This window comes from Temnothorax longispinosus, chromosome 10 (genome assembly GCF_030848805.1).
Source record: "Temnothorax longispinosus isolate EJ_2023e chromosome 10, Tlon_JGU_v1, whole genome shotgun sequence".
In the NCBI taxonomy this organism is placed as follows: Eukaryota; Metazoa; Arthropoda; class Insecta; order Hymenoptera; family Formicidae; genus Temnothorax; species Temnothorax longispinosus.
Genome location: NC_092367.1, coordinates 9,705,759 through 9,721,446, shown reverse-complemented (window position 1 = coordinate 9,721,446; position 15,688 = coordinate 9,705,759). Strand labels below are relative to the sequence as shown.

At 32.1% G+C, this 15,688-nt stretch overlaps 2 protein-coding genes across 2 annotated transcripts; one reads left to right on the top strand and one right to left on the bottom strand.

The window, feature by feature from the left end:
• Nucleotides 1-6,171: 6,171 nt before the first annotated feature.
• LOC139820391 (uncharacterized) lies at nucleotides 6,172-11,495 on the bottom strand. Its single transcript, XM_071790608.1, has 3 exons — nucleotides 10,764-11,495; nucleotides 8,936-10,605; nucleotides 6,172-7,600 (listed from the first exon to the last, which is right to left on the bottom strand). Exons 2-3 carry the CDS (start codon nucleotides 9,585-9,587, stop codon nucleotides 6,933-6,935), a joined length of 1,320 nt encoding a protein of 439 aa, XP_071646709.1. The 5' UTR covers nucleotides 9,588-10,605; nucleotides 10,764-11,495; the 3' UTR covers nucleotides 6,172-6,932.
• Nucleotides 11,496-11,651: 156 nt separating this feature from the next.
• Nucleotides 11,652-15,107, top strand: LOC139820435 (uncharacterized). The gene is made up of 10 exons (XM_071790705.1): nucleotides 11,652-12,222; nucleotides 12,281-12,507; nucleotides 12,810-12,988; nucleotides 13,106-13,282; nucleotides 13,378-13,537; nucleotides 13,613-13,827; nucleotides 14,045-14,128; nucleotides 14,248-14,373; nucleotides 14,537-14,768; nucleotides 14,863-15,107. Exons 4-10 carry the CDS (start codon nucleotides 13,184-13,186, stop codon nucleotides 15,006-15,008), a joined length of 1,062 nt encoding a protein of 353 aa, XP_071646806.1. The 5' UTR covers nucleotides 11,652-12,222; nucleotides 12,281-12,507; nucleotides 12,810-12,988; nucleotides 13,106-13,183; the 3' UTR covers nucleotides 15,009-15,107.
• Nucleotides 15,108-15,688: the final 581 nt, after the last annotated feature.

Sequence of the window (15,688 nt, the reverse complement as noted above, 5' to 3'; positions counted from 1 at the left end):
GAAATATAAATTTTAAATTTTATTCATTTATTTTGTTATCAATTTACTTACTGGCTCTTAATTAAAAATTAATTGTATATATAATTACCCTTTATTATTACAAAACAAATAACAAGTTATAAAATTAAATACCACCACTTATAAAATTTATCTTAATCACTTTTATTCCCCAAAAGTACAAGTCAGTCTCTTCTGATTTCATCACATTTTTTTATTTAGATTTTTCTTTCTTTTAGTCCAAAATTCTTTAACTGGTATATATTATCTGTGCAATACGTATGATTGTGTGATACCTTAATAACGTCTTAATGACGTCATTAAAATGTCATTTTACATTATTTTGCTACTTAAAGTATTATATTTCAACAATATATTGCAGCAATATTACTGTAATATTTCAATATTATTTAAAAACGTGTAATACATCAGTAATATTTCTGAAATATTTCATTGTAATACGTAATATTTCCACTATATTGCAATATTACTGCAATATTTCTGCAATATTATGTGCTGTGTGGGATAATTAATGCATTTTATTGCATTTTGTTTCTTTTATTAAGAATTTTCTGATATTCCAAATTTTGTCATATGGCATTTTTAATATAAAACGTAAAATATTTAATAATATCTATATATTATATAAAACTAACTGGTTACCCGGGCTTTGCCCGGGAGTCGTTTTTCTTAAACGACTTTATTTCTGTTTCAATATCCTTATTGTAGACAAACATAAAGAGTGTTTATGGATTAAACATGTCGTAAGCGGTCTTTTTCTACTCGAGTTTCACACTATTGAGTCATTTCCGCTTTTCCGATATTTCACTTACCGATCAGCGGCAATTCCGTCGTATATAATTCTTTGAGATTCACTCAATTATTTCCTAAAAAATTGGAAAAATTTCGTAATCGATTTCCAAAAAGATCGGTAACACAAAATTATACAGTTTATAGCACTCTCCGGGAAATTGTACCCCTGTTTTGCATACAATTCTTTAAGATTCGGTCAATTATTTCCCGAAAAATGTGAAAAATTTCTGACACCGGTTTCTAACAAAATTCATGCGAGACAAAACGTCAATTCGTAACGGTATTCACTGAATACTATTTCTTATTTGAATTTAATTTCAATCTCAAATCGAACTTTCACAACAGGCATAACTATTACAATTAATATTTGCAATTAATATCACTGACTCACATTTTCTCATACAGCATGAAATATTCCATGAACGTTCTATAAATATTCTTTAGAATATTTATGAATTTTCTATGAATGATCTATAAATGTGCAAAGAACGTGTAATGTCCCGCTTTGAATGTCCTTAGAAATTTCTGTAAATATTCTCGAATAATCTACAAATGTTTTATAAATTTTTCCGCATAATCCATAATATTTTTATATATGCAAAATATATTTATAGAACATTTATAGATTATTTTAGGAACATTAAAAATGGGATATTGCATATTCTGTATACATTTAATATTCACCCGACATAAAAAAAATTATTTATTTCGAAATTTTATTACTATTTTTTAACTAAATTTGTTTCTTAAGATGCAGTCTATGATTATAAATATTTTCTCGTATTTGAAAAACACACTTACCTTGGTGGGATTCGAACTCGTGACCTCTGGATCATGAGCCAACTGCCTTACGTGGTAGACTACTTCTTAATTTGATGTAAGCGTTATATATAGTCTACATATGTCATAACCAGCGCAAATATATAATTTTTCAAAAATCATCTTAAGAAACAAGTTCAGTTTAAAAAGAGTAATAAAATTTGAATTAGATATATGATATAATATTTCTCAATGTCGGGTGAATGTCAGAAACCAGTCCCGGCTCATTATAAAATTTTTTTATAAAAATTATATATTTTTAATTATTTTTTTAAAAAGAAAATTGTAAATCTAATAATAATGATAAAGAATAAGGATTGGCTATTAAGCTTTGGCCCAATATTGGGCGGCACTTGCTTGCCAAGCCTCGGCTATCCAAATTCGGGTAATAGTTGGGCCAGGCTTTGGCATTAAACGTCGGCAAGCCGACACTCGTGCCAGTCTTGGCCCGTTTCTCGAGTATCGGCGTTTCCTATCTGGGGACTCTCTCGCGGTCTCGTTACGCTTCCCCTTCGTTAGCTCGCAAGGGTCTCGGATTTCTAAAAATTTTTTATTAATGCTTTCCAGAATATTTATATAATGTTCCAAAATATTCTTTAAATATTCCTAGAATAATTAGAATGTTTTCAATATTTTTCCTAAAATGTTTACAGATTATTTTTAAAATATTCTACTAATATGTAAAAAATATTCTATTAATATTCTGAATATTTCATGTTCATTGCAATGTTCACAGATTATTATTGAAATATTCATAACAATTCTAGAAAAGTTTTTCAGAATATTCATAGCACATGCTATAAATGTTTAAGAATATTAACAAAATGTTCCGTAAATATTCCAAATATTCTATATTTGTCAAAATATTTATAGAACATTCTATGCATTTTTTAAATGTACTATATTTATTAGATATTTGTAGAATATTCTATGCATATTCCGAATGGACAAAATTTCATGGAATGTTTATAAAACTTCTACAGAATATTCTGAATGACCCGTGGAATATTAAAATATTTATAGATTGTTTATAGCACATTTCTTGCATATTCCATGCTGTATGGGTTAAAACTGATTATATTTGCAATTTCAATAGATACTGCTCGCGTTATGTTCGTTTGACTTGAAGTTTCAGCTTTGTAACAAACTTAAACGCAACGAAATTCGTGCGAGACAAAACGTCAATTCGTAACGGTATTCACTGAATACTATTTCTTATTTGAATTTAATTTCAATCTTAAATCGAACTTTCACAACAGGCATTACAAAAAATATTGTAAAGATGTGGTATTTACGGAAGACATCGTTTTATTTATAATTCTTTAAGATTTGGTCAATTATTTCCCGAAAAATTGAAAAAATTTCGGATACCGGTTCCCAAAAAGATCGGTAACGAAAAACTAATACACTCTATAACACTTCCCCCAAAAAATTCGACCCCTATTTTATACTTTCATCGGTCAATTATTTCCTAAAAAATTGGAAAAATTTCTGATACCGGTTTCCCAAAAGATTGGTAACCAAAAATTATTTTATACACTTTATGGCACTCCCCGAGAAATTCTACCCTTGATTCATATACAATTCTTTAAAATTCGGTCAATTATTTCCCGAAAAAATGGAAAAAATTCGGATACCGGTTCCCAAAAAGATCGGTAACAAAAAACTCTATAACTCTATACACTCTATAACACTCCTCGGAAAATTCTACCCCTATTTTATATACTTTTGGTAAAAATTCGGTCGAATAGTTTAAGAGTGTATAAAGGACATACATACATACATACATACATACAGACATTCTATTTTATATATATAGATAGAATGTCTGTATGTATGTATGTATGTATGTTCTTTATACACTCTTAAACTATTCAACCGAATTTTTACCAAAAGTATATAAAATAGGGGTAGAATTTTCCGGGGAGTGTTATAGAGTGTATAGTTTTTCGTTACCGATCTTTTTGGGAACCGGTATCCGAAATTTTCCCCATTTTTCGGAAAATAATTAACCGAATTTTAAAGAATTATATATAAAACGGGTAGAATTTCCCGGAGAGTGCCATAAAGTGTATAATTTTTCATTATTGATCTTTTGGGAAACCGGTATCAGAAATTTTTTCAATTTTTCGGGAAATAATTGACCGAATCTTAAAGAATTGTATATAAAACAGGAATAAGGGAGACCGGGGCTAGACCGTTCGCTTTTTTCGGTGCCAATTTTTAACAACAAAATAAATAATTGTGGTTAAATTGGTACAGTGGTATACCACTGTAAAGAGTGAACCTTTAGCTACAAAATTTATATAGGAAATTTTTGTCTACGTCGCTTTGTTTAACCGGTATAGAGCAAAAACGACAACGGTGCAAAAATTGAAATCTAAAAAATGCCGGGGCTAAACCGTCTACCCCCGGGGCTAAACCGTCACACTACATTTTCAATACATATACGTACATCTAATTCTGAAAAATGATAGGATACATTTTAATAATTGTTTTTGAAGAGAAAAATATAAAAATTTATTTGAAATTGTTATGCGAAACATTATTAAAGAATAATTGTTTTACCTATTCCATAAAACAATTAAGGCACGTGAATACAGATCTTGACGAGCGCACAACGACGACGACGACGACGACGACACCACCACCACCACCACCACCACCACCACCACTACACTGACACTGACATAACGATCAACAACGACGATCTACCGCGGTCGGGACGATCTACCACGCGCGCGGCATGTCAACTCTCGCGCGGAAATCGCGGAATCTCAGAGCCGTGCCTCGCCGTACCTCGCCGACGTGCCGTGAGCGCGAGCGATCTCGAAAACAACGATCCGCCATCTTTTCGATCGGCCAAAACACCCGTTTTGCGACGATACGTGCGTACCATTTCCCTCCTATACAAACTGATGCACGAGCAAGGGAAGACAGAATCACGCTCGAGGGAAACCTAACCTGAAATCGCCGTGAGCTAAAGTCGTGCGCCCGGCGCGCCACAGTGACGAGACAGGCGGATTAGCCCCGGGTGCTTACAGACGGATTAGCCCCAAACACAAGTTTCAGGTTTGATCGCCCACGAAATATTAGACATCAACGATAATAAAAAAACTACACTGGATTCGCGTTTAGCATGCATTACTCTTTATAATCACGTACCTCGTGATTTGGAGAGCAAATATTATTGCAGATATTACAAAATTTCCACGCGCAGAAAATTTCACTTTCAGCTTTCGAAAACACGTTTGCCCTTGTAAAAATCATAACACGGCAGGTAACCTGCCGAAACTTCGTTGGTCACATGAGTACCATAAGCAGCGTTTACAATGTTAATAGCGAATTCGCACAATATACAGGTTCCGAGATATTTGATTAGACGTATTTACCTCGTAGACGTTTTAGCCCCGGTCTCCCCTATGCTATGAAGTATATAATTTTTCGTTATCGATCTTTTTAAAAACCGGTATCAGAAATTTTTCCAGTTTTTCTGGAAATAATTGACCAAGTAGAAAAAGATTGGTTACGACATGTTTAATCCATAAACACTCCTTATGTTTGTCTACAATAAAGATATTAAAACATAAATAAAGTCATTTTAAGAAAAACGACTCCCGGGCAAAGCCGCGAAGCCCGGGTAACCAGCTATTTAATATAAAATAATATTCGACGCTGACTGGCAAAAAAGATTTATTCGTATATCTGTATTGTTAATATTGTTATGCGATAGCTTTATGCTTACCAAAATAAGTAAGTATAAGAAAGAAAGAAGCGTCAGAGCCAGAGGATCACCACTACCCTATTCGATCATCGATGTCAAGCAACAAGGCGCCGGTATACTATTTGGATGGGTGACCGGCTGAGAGAGCGGATTTCTTAGGACAAACGCGTGGCGGCTATACGCACATGGATGGCTTAATATGTATATTTTTGTTCCGGTAACAAAATATTTCATTTTTCACATATCAACAAATAGTTTTTGCGTCAAGGTGTAATATTGAAAAAGTGTAACCCATACAGCACAAAATATTTTTAAAATATTTTTAAAATATTTTTTGGGAAGATTAAAATAATTCACAAAAATATTTTTAGAATGTTTCTATGTCCGCCAGATCATGTCAAAAAAATATTTTTTAAAATATTTTTAAAAGATTGCAAATAAATATATTCAGTAATATTTGTAAAATTTTTTTAGAATAATGCTTCAAAAAATAAAATATGTTTAAAAGGGCATACAAATATTTCAAAAATATTTTTGTAATATTCCTAAAATATTTCTAAAAAAAATTAAAATTAATTCGTAAAATTTTTTAAAAATATTTTAAAAATATTGTAAAATAAAAAATACAAAATTTGATTGCACTTATTTTTATTTATTATATGATACATAGATAGAATCTTTGATGTTTTAATCTACAGAAAATAAACTGGGTCCCAGTCTTGGCACCAACTTTGGCCCGACACAGAGTACCCCTTATAGAAATGTATCACTAGTGAGTTAGTAATTAATTACTTATTTTGAGTACTTAAATTACTGATGTACAGTAATTTCTTGTGATTCAATTACTGAGCTTGTAGTGATTACAAGTACTTCAATATTGAAGATTTCAGTGATTAAATACTGCTAATATTTAACATTAATATTGAAATATTGAGGTATAATACTGCATCAGTGATCAAATATATTAAAGATTTCAGTGATTAAATACTGCTAATATTTAACATTAGTATTGAAATATTGACGTATAATACTGCATCAGTAATAAAATATTTATACAAAGCACTGATAAGAATTTAATTACTAAGGTAAAGCATTAACATTAGTATTTCAATATCCAATAGTATTTCAATATTCAAAATTGAGTGCTTCAATTATTGTTGAAACTTCCTGTGAGTATTTTTCGAAATATTATTTCCTTTTTGAGGCTCAAAGCATAAGTATTGCTTTCAAAAATATTTAAAAAATTTGAGAATTTTCTAGCAATGAAAACTATGACATATGCGATGAAATGGGTTTAAATATAAAGTATATATAAACATTATTTTAACTGTGATTTAAGTAAGGAAGAGTAAATAATGTACATATTTAATGATATTAAGGATAGGTGCATAATCAATGAAGAATAGGTGCATTCAATGAAGAATAATAACACGTGCACTTGTTATACAAAACTTCGTTATTGTCTCTTAATAAAAATTTACATTATCAAAATAGAAAGTAAATATATAAAATACAAAGTAGGTAATACTAAAATATAAAGTAATTTTATTACATATAATGTTGCTTAATATTTCTAGCATTAATTCTTAATATTAACAAAATATTTTATTATGTTAAATTCCTTTAATAGCAATAAGACTGATGGACCTTTGATTCCATTAAGAACACGACCATTTCTCATAACTTGTAAAGTGTCATTTCTATGTTGTTGAAGATTTCTCTTTATCCCTATATCACCTCGATACAATCTTGTTCTGCCACGTCCAACCGAATACTCTTCACCTGAATGGAGGCAAAATGCACATCCTTGATTACCTCTGAAAGTTTTTATATTTTGTAACAAAGGCCTCGCCATAGAATCAACAGACGACAATAATGTATGTACTCTTATTGTAACAGGATTGGCAGTAAAAACCTCAATGCCTTCGGTATGTAAAATATTAAGCTCTTCGACGAAAGGCTGAAGAAAAGTGTTCATATTTGGTTTCCCAGGACCATACCATAAACCACATAACAAAACATTGTCTTTTCGAATTCTAAATGGCAACTCATTAATACAAACTTGAATTGGCCATAATTCAATTTGCGATGACTTATGGAGTTGAACACCATCAGTGTTCCATTGTAAAGTGATATCCCCCCTTGATATTGCCCGGGAAAAAATATTCATATCTGACGGTATATGAACATATATAAATGAGATATGAACATATATGAACATATATAAATGAGATATGAACAGATATAAGTTTTATATGCCCATATCTAAAGCATATATAATCATATATGGTTATATATCGCTATATATGATCAGATCGTACATTATACATGACACAAGATCTGATCATATAAGTTCATATATGGTCAGACATATTATTATGTGTAGCCAGATATGACACTATACATAATCGTATCTGGCCTTACATGGTCGTATATAAAGAATGTTCGGCCATGTATTATCAGATATAATTATGTATGGCCATACATAACTGTATCGGCACTGTATATGATCATATATGACAAGACGCGATGCTGTATATGATTGTATATGTTCATATACGGCCGGAAATGATATGAAACATGATCAGATCTGTCTATATATGACCAGATTGGGATATAATGATATAAAATGTCCGGGAAAAATATTCATATCTGACAGTATATGAACATATATAAATGAGATATGAACAGATATAAGTTTTACATGCCCATGTATAGAGCATATATAATCATATATGGTTATCTATCGCCATATATGATCAGATCTTGTGTCATGTATAATGCACGATCTGATCATATATGGCGATAGATAACCATATATGATTATATATGCTCTATACATGGGCATGTAAAACTTATATCTGTTCATATCTCATTTATATATGTTCATATACTGTCAGATATGAATATTTTTCCCGGACTTTTATATCCGCGAACAAAATGTCCAGGAAAAATATTCATATTTGACAGTATATGAACATGTATAAATGAGATATGAACAGATATAAGTTTTACATACCCATATATAGAGCATATATAATCATGTATGAACCTATATAGTCATATAATATTATATATGATCAGATCAGATATTGCATCTCAAAGTATTCAATAGATGGCATTCGATGGGATCTGTTTCTCGTATTTAAAATTTGACAAACAGTGTTATAAGAACGGTATCAAAAGACACGACACTGTCTCGCACTATAGAGCGGCACAATTTTTGTATTAGTTGTATCGTAGAGTCTACTTTTATAATAAAGTTGCACACTCTTAAAAAATAACTTTTGAAAATATATAACAATTTTCTGAAACTTACTTAAATATATATGTTCATACCTGATAAATATATAGTTCGTACCTGATCATACCTGATCAGATATTAACATATACAATAATACCAGATCATATATCCTCAGATCTGGCCAATTTCCATATCTGACCATATATGGCCATTCATATATGATCATATATGATCAGATATGAATATTTTTTCCCGGGTGTACCATTTTCAAGTAACTTTTTATAAACAGTACCATTAATGACATCTTTATGGTTCTCATCAGTCCATGTGTTAATTGCTTAATTGCTTTCTTATAAAGTTATTATTTAAAAGTTTAATTAACTGTTCTTTTAAAGGTATGTACAAAAAGTAACATCCTGCCTGTTTTAAGTTGGCTTTTGTACATACTGCACCACACTCACATTCCATAACATTATTCTGAGCAAATTTAATCAGTCTTTTACATTTGTTAACATGACAATAAAAATGAGTGTTAACAATTGGTGGTTCAGGTAAATCTTTGAGAAACAAAAACAGGGAACCGTGACGGTTAGTTGGCAAGTGGCAGTCAATTAATTGGATTAGGTGTTCAAAAGCTTTATCTGATAAATCAAAACGCAATGCAAAACTCATAATTAGTAGCTTGCTTTCCTCTAATGTTAACTGACATCCCTCATATAACGTAAGTCTTTCAAGATTTGGTTCATTTTGTTCGTCTACGCAAATATTCTCTTCACAAATACCATCTTGATATTCACAGTCACTGTCAGAGCTATCTGTATGGATGGAATTTTCATTACTATTGTTTGATGCAGCATCAGAAAAATGCTGCGTCTCGGCATCACTGCTTAAACTAGGTAATGAATCACTTAGGTTATTATCTGCTGACGAAGTTGAGGGGAAATCCTGATTGTCTTGTATACCAACAGCTGAATCATCTGCTAATTCCATTGGTGAATACCCAACAAACGAAAAAAGATTGAAAAGAATTAAAACGGGATTGCCAGAAATTCAATTAAGGACTTTCCAAATTCCATTCTGTCCAAAAAAGGGATTGAAATAGTTTCAATATCATGGAATTCCTTATTTTAGAAAGAATTTGTCTTTTTTGAATCCCATCCAATTCCGACACAAAAATATTATACCACTGAATGCCAGGTTAGGGATTGGAAAGTTTCGTGATGAATTCCATTGAATACCATTGATTCCGTTAACGAAATGAATACCATTGAATGCCAGGTTAGGGATTGGAAAGTTTCGTGATGAATTCCATTGAATACCATTGATTCCGTTAACGAAATGAATACCATTGAACGCCAAACTAGGAATTAAAAATTTCCGTATTGAATTCCATTGAATTCCGTCTATTCTGACAATAAAATGAATACTATTGAATGCCAGGATAGGGATTGAAAAGTGTCCGTGTTGAACTTTGTGGCGGTACGCGCCAACAATAGTACACGCCCGCGCGGTATCTGCATTACCGGCAATTCACGTCGACGCCGCTAGGCGTCGCATCGCCGGGGCATCTTCTCGAGTTCAAAGTTTCGTCTCGACCGCTATGTAAAGGGACCCCCTACGGTGCCTGACAGATCTTACAAATCTCATTTTCGGGCTAATTGCCCGTCGGCAGTAGTGCGTGTAATGCCCTTAGGCATACACAAAAGCTCACTGACGAACAACGGCGCTTGGTCGCCCAACAGAGGCGCGAGACGTTTCCTAAACCATCTAATGCCATGCAATTCCATAACCTTTACGGATTCCATAGGATTGGATGGAAATGAAATTTTTCTTTTTTGGATTCCATGGGATCGGACCATCTCATTTCGAATCCCATCTAATTTCATCTAATTCCGCCAAAAAAAGGGATTCAAAGGTATTAAAAAATTTTAATATCTTTTAATCCTTTTGCGTTTGCTGGGTATTCATCATCGCTCTCACTTATTGCCAGTCCATCATACCGTTCTGCCTGTTTGGAGCAGTAACCCATATTATTAGTTACAAATACTTTGCATATCTAAGAGCTTATTTCTTTTATTTTTAAAACATTCAATATGTTTAATGGTCAAATATATACATATATACTAAGATAATATTTAAATATAAGTACTATAGAGCCTAACTTACGTCATTTTGCAGTGCATCAGCATTTTGTACATTCTGCAGTCGTCGCCGAAGAGTTGTTGCAGGTATAGAAATATTTATATCTTGCAGGTATTGTCTATAAGGACCTCGTGGCATTTTATAGAAAAACACAATGCCTTCAGAAAAATAATATTTCTATACACACGCTGTCAAGATGTAAATATCAATATGTAAATAGCGCAGAATGATGTATCGGAACGCAAACTATAGGTTAAGTGTTTATTTTTCTACAAAAACTTGGTCTCATTCCTTCCGTTGCCAAGCAACCGCGCACAATCAAGTACATGTACTGCATGCACTTATTGCACTTTACGAGGGAATGCGCCCCAATCGCGCCATGCCCGCGCGATTTTTCGAGCGCGGTTTCCCCCCTCCACTTAATACACAAAGCCGCTCTGTCTATTCGTGTGGCGCAGTCGTCACATGAATAGATAGAGCGTCTCTGTGTGCGTATGTGAAGGAGGAAAACGAGTGTGCCCGGGCTCGAAATCGTAGCACTAGTGCGCGGGAGTCTATTTCTTTATAAGTTTATAGTGGCGATTATACAATGTCCTGCGAAGAGATCCAGTCTTACAAAAATCTGAAATTGAACGACTCACAATGTTTGCTTGTTCAATTTCGAAACGAACGAAAAAAGCCGATTCAAGTCGGCTTTCAAGCCTGGCTTAAGGATAAAAATATTAATAAGGAAGATATTATTAATAACGAAGTAATCATTCAAAACGGGAAGAAAAGAGGCTATAAGGGTCAAACGCGGTTCTTCTTGCGTAATGTCTCATTTATTCATCTTCTTGGATATAACTTCAAACGTTTCGGCTCAATTTCGAGCCATCTTCAGCGATAACAATGGTTAGCCCACGATCTCCAAACCAAATAGCAAGCTCGTCGACTCGTGTTATTTGTACCAAATGATCCTTATCTGTAAGATTTTGATGTATAAAATCAAACCTTAATTAACCCGAGACAGTGATTAACTTACCAAATGGCCACAGAGAACGTGGGAATTAATAAATAATCGAAGTGACTTGTCGGTAGCATCGACATTTTAAAAACGACGGACGGAATGAAAACATTTAACGTAACGTAGTCAGAATTCGAATGTATACATAGATAGTTGTGTCGATGATAAAAGTATTATTGTGATAAGATTCAAAATACCAATGAGAGCACGAGGGCTCGACGCGTCATAACAATTGTACAGCCAATAAGGACATCAATCGTAGGCATGGTTTACAATTTATTTAAAATAGTCATGTATGCGTGGTGTAGAAAATCGGTGTCATTTTGCAAATTAATACTATTTTCCTGTAGTTTTATGTGAATCATTTCAGAAATTAGTCTCCTGGATAAATATTTCTCTTTGTCTAGGATTTCCACATTCTCCCAGTCAAAATCGTGATCTAGATTCTGCCTGTGTTCAGTGACGACAGATTGTGTCGAGGTAATTCTATTAATGTGGCTCCGATGTTCAGAAATTCGAGTTTTTAATTGCCTTTTAGTTTGGCCTACGTATGACGCAAGAAGAACCGCGTTTGACCCTTATAGCCTCTTTTCTTCCCGTTTTGTTAATTCTCGAGGGTCCGTTTACGATTTACTGAAGTAATCATTCATTGGCCACTTGAAATAGACATTGTGTGTGCAAAATCTATGGAAAGGAAATTAAAGAATCAGAAGGAGGACCAAGACAAGTGGCAGGATTTACCAGTAAAGATAATTTCTTTTGGAGGTAGGTATACTTTTTTCTACTTATTTTACACAATAGAATAACAACCAAACTTTTAAAGTTAAGAGGTTAGGTTTTAATTAACTAAAGATTTGTCAATTATCTTTGTAAAAATCAAAATATAAAAAAGCATGATTATAACATCACAAGGTGATTTTTTCTCAATTCTCGGACAAGCCTAAATAAAATCTCACTCGCTATTCACATTATCTCACTCACTCTTATTCCCGTTTTATTCACATTCTCATCACTTTATAATATACAGCTCATACGATACTCTTATTACTTTGTTTAAAATTTTATAGAATGGACAGAAATGTGTCATCAAGCAAAGAATATCGAGAAATTTGGTGTGGCAAATGTAGATCGCAAGCAAAGACATACTTTTGTAAAGAAAAACGTTAATGAAAATAATAAAAGCGATAGCAATAACTCTGACACTAATTCAGACGAGGATGAGCAAAATAGCGACAAGAATGAAAAGGTTATATATAAAAAATATTTCTACATTTACATTTGATCTCAATTTATAAAATAAAATCGATAAAATGTGTACATTTATTAGATGCAACGTTTTCTTATTTAGTTTTTCTTTTTTTAGTTTAAATATAATAAAATAAAATTAAACAATAAAATTAGTTAGTCAACTTCAGGACCATCAGCTCCCAAAAAGAGTAAGATGGCCAGCAGCAGAAGCACTAAAAGAGATAATAAACAAAATATGAATATCACAGTCCTATCACAAATTGAGAACGTTATTCAGGAAAAAGAAAATGTGGTCAGTAGATCAATAAATTTTTTAATATAAAATTTTAATCATTAATTAGAATATTTATCACATTTTATGACAATATTTCTGTTATTACATTACAGGCTGAAATTATTGATAGTGATGAAGACAGCGATAATAAGTACCAGTTTCACAAGTTGTCAAAAAAACAGTTAAACTACAAAGTACTTATTTTTGAGGAGGAGAATAAAAAGCTGCGACTTGATAATGCCCGATTAAGAACACTTCGATGTGTAAATGAAGGTAAGTGCGTTTCTTTTGAAAAGCGAACACTTGCTACGCTCACAATAATATCATTGATATAATTTTCGTTTACAGATTTAGGGAAAATTAATCAGCTCTCCTCAAATATACTAAAAAATCTTGATCGTCTACAAAAGAAGTCTTTACCACTATTTATAGGTATGCCAGACAAATACCATGATTATCATCATTGCAGCAATGACAATACAAATAGCAGTAAGAGCGAGATGAGAAAAAGCAGTAAGAAGGATACATTATCAGTACCAACTACGAATGTCACAAAAACAGCTGTATGTTGTTTACTGCTTTTTACTAATAAGTTATGAAAACATTTGTATGGTTAATTGTAAGCGTATTAATAGATAAGATAATCCGATTCCTGCTTACTTATATATTTCAATGATTGCACAAGGTGTGATTAACTTAATTGTAGAAAAAAGTAAAAATAATTTAATTACTCTGTACACCGCCCTTACAAAATTTCATTCCTTATACTTTATTTTGCAGCATCCTTCACCATCAACGTATACAGTAACAAATGATTATACAAGTGATGATCACAATAATGTTCAACCCGAAGAGAATGATCAAGTTTGTATAACTAAAGATTAATCTTTCTTTTTACAAATAGCTATAGGATAACAATTAGAAGTATTTAAATAAATAATAGTAAATAAACTAAATACATTTTAATTATTTTTAATAATTAGACTGCAACACTGACACAATCTGATGCAACGGATGGACAACCTGACAGACAAGAGGATCATCATCAAGATCGTGAAAATAACGACCCAATAACTACGAAAGTTGAAGAAGCAGTATTTACGAAAACAGTAAAAAAACCTAATTACATTATATAGTACATATAATATACAATTAAATGTCTTACATAATTTTCGAAATAAATTATTAACTATAAATTATGACTAAAATCTGATTTGCTTGAAAATTCAAGTATAAATTTTTATTGATATTTTTCACCGTTTATGTTTTTAGGATGAATTAAATATTGGTGGACGAATAATTGATAAAAGAAAAGTCGTAAGGATTGAAAAATCTAAGGGAGTTTCATACTTTGTAACTACTCTCATGGGAATTGTTTTCACTAAGAAAGAAATAGGGACATGTAGCATGACAGGCGAAACAAGCAATTTTCATAAGAATAAATGTGATTTGGCACCAATAGAGAAGAAACAGTTGGATCCTGCTGTTAGGGATGCTCTCATCGGTAACTTATTCTTAATTAAAATAATGCATTTTTTTCAGTTTTACCTTTAAGTATACTCAATATATAATTAACGTGCAGAAACTCTCTCTTTCAGAATATGTGAAGTATGAATTTAAAGTAAACGAGGATAACAAAGCACAACTTAATAAAATTAAAACTGCTATAAAAAGCAAACTTAACAATGAAGCAACTAAACGGAAAAGTCAAATAATGAAACAGCAAAAGGCAGCGACTTCATAACCGTAATGTAAAACAGTAATGTAGTAAACTACTACACTAAATAGATGTCTTTCTTACGTATTTAAAAGATTAATTGAAATTACAGATTTTATTTTTTACCTAAATCTATAATTAATATAAATTATGAATTATTTAGCTAAGCTAACTATATTAATAAAATATTAATAATTATATATATATATATATATATATATATATATATATATATATACATATATAATATATAATTATCAATATTGATGAAATACTGAGAATTATAGATAAATACTAGCTACAGTAATTAATTACTGGCAGCTGCCAGTGATTTTATCAAGTACTTCTGTCAGTGATTTGGACGAAGTACTAGCCAAAAAATTACTGAAATACTGCCAGTACTTAATCACAGTATTTTCCCCAATGATTCGCAGTATTACATTTCTATAATACTAGTACGGGGACAACAATGATTGCCATATCATACTCGCGGCGTGTTGCTTTCGCATTGCGCTGTTCGAGCGAGAATTTCTCCAAGTCCAATTCGGTCTTTCGACACCGACTGGTGGCAATGCTGTGTTCGTATAAGTTATACGACGGTGGCAATCGACTACGAGCGCGAGCAAACGGGAAACGATGCTCCCCTCATCGACTTCGTTGTACGTGCCCCTTTCGTGTACGTATTCCACAAACGTTTTACACATTTG

Coding starts and splice junctions, on each gene's coding strand:
- LOC139820391 (XM_071790608.1), bottom strand. CDS start 9,587: ATGGAATTAGCAGATGATTCAGCTGTTGGTATACAAGACAATCAGGAT. Junction 7,601..8,935: donor CTTTATAAGAAAGCAATTAA/GCAATTAACACA, acceptor GCATATAAAACT/TATATCTGTTCATATCTCAT.
- LOC139820435 (XM_071790705.1), top strand. CDS start 13,184: ATGGCCAGCAGCAGAAGCACTAAAAGAGATAATAAACAAAATATGAAT. Junction 13,283..13,377: donor TTCAGGAAAAAGAAAATGTG/GTCAGTAGATCA, acceptor ATTACATTACAG/GCTGAAATTATTGATAGTGA. Junction 13,828..14,044: donor CGAATGTCACAAAAACAGCT/GTATGTTGTTTA, acceptor TTTATTTTGCAG/CATCCTTCACCATCAACGTA.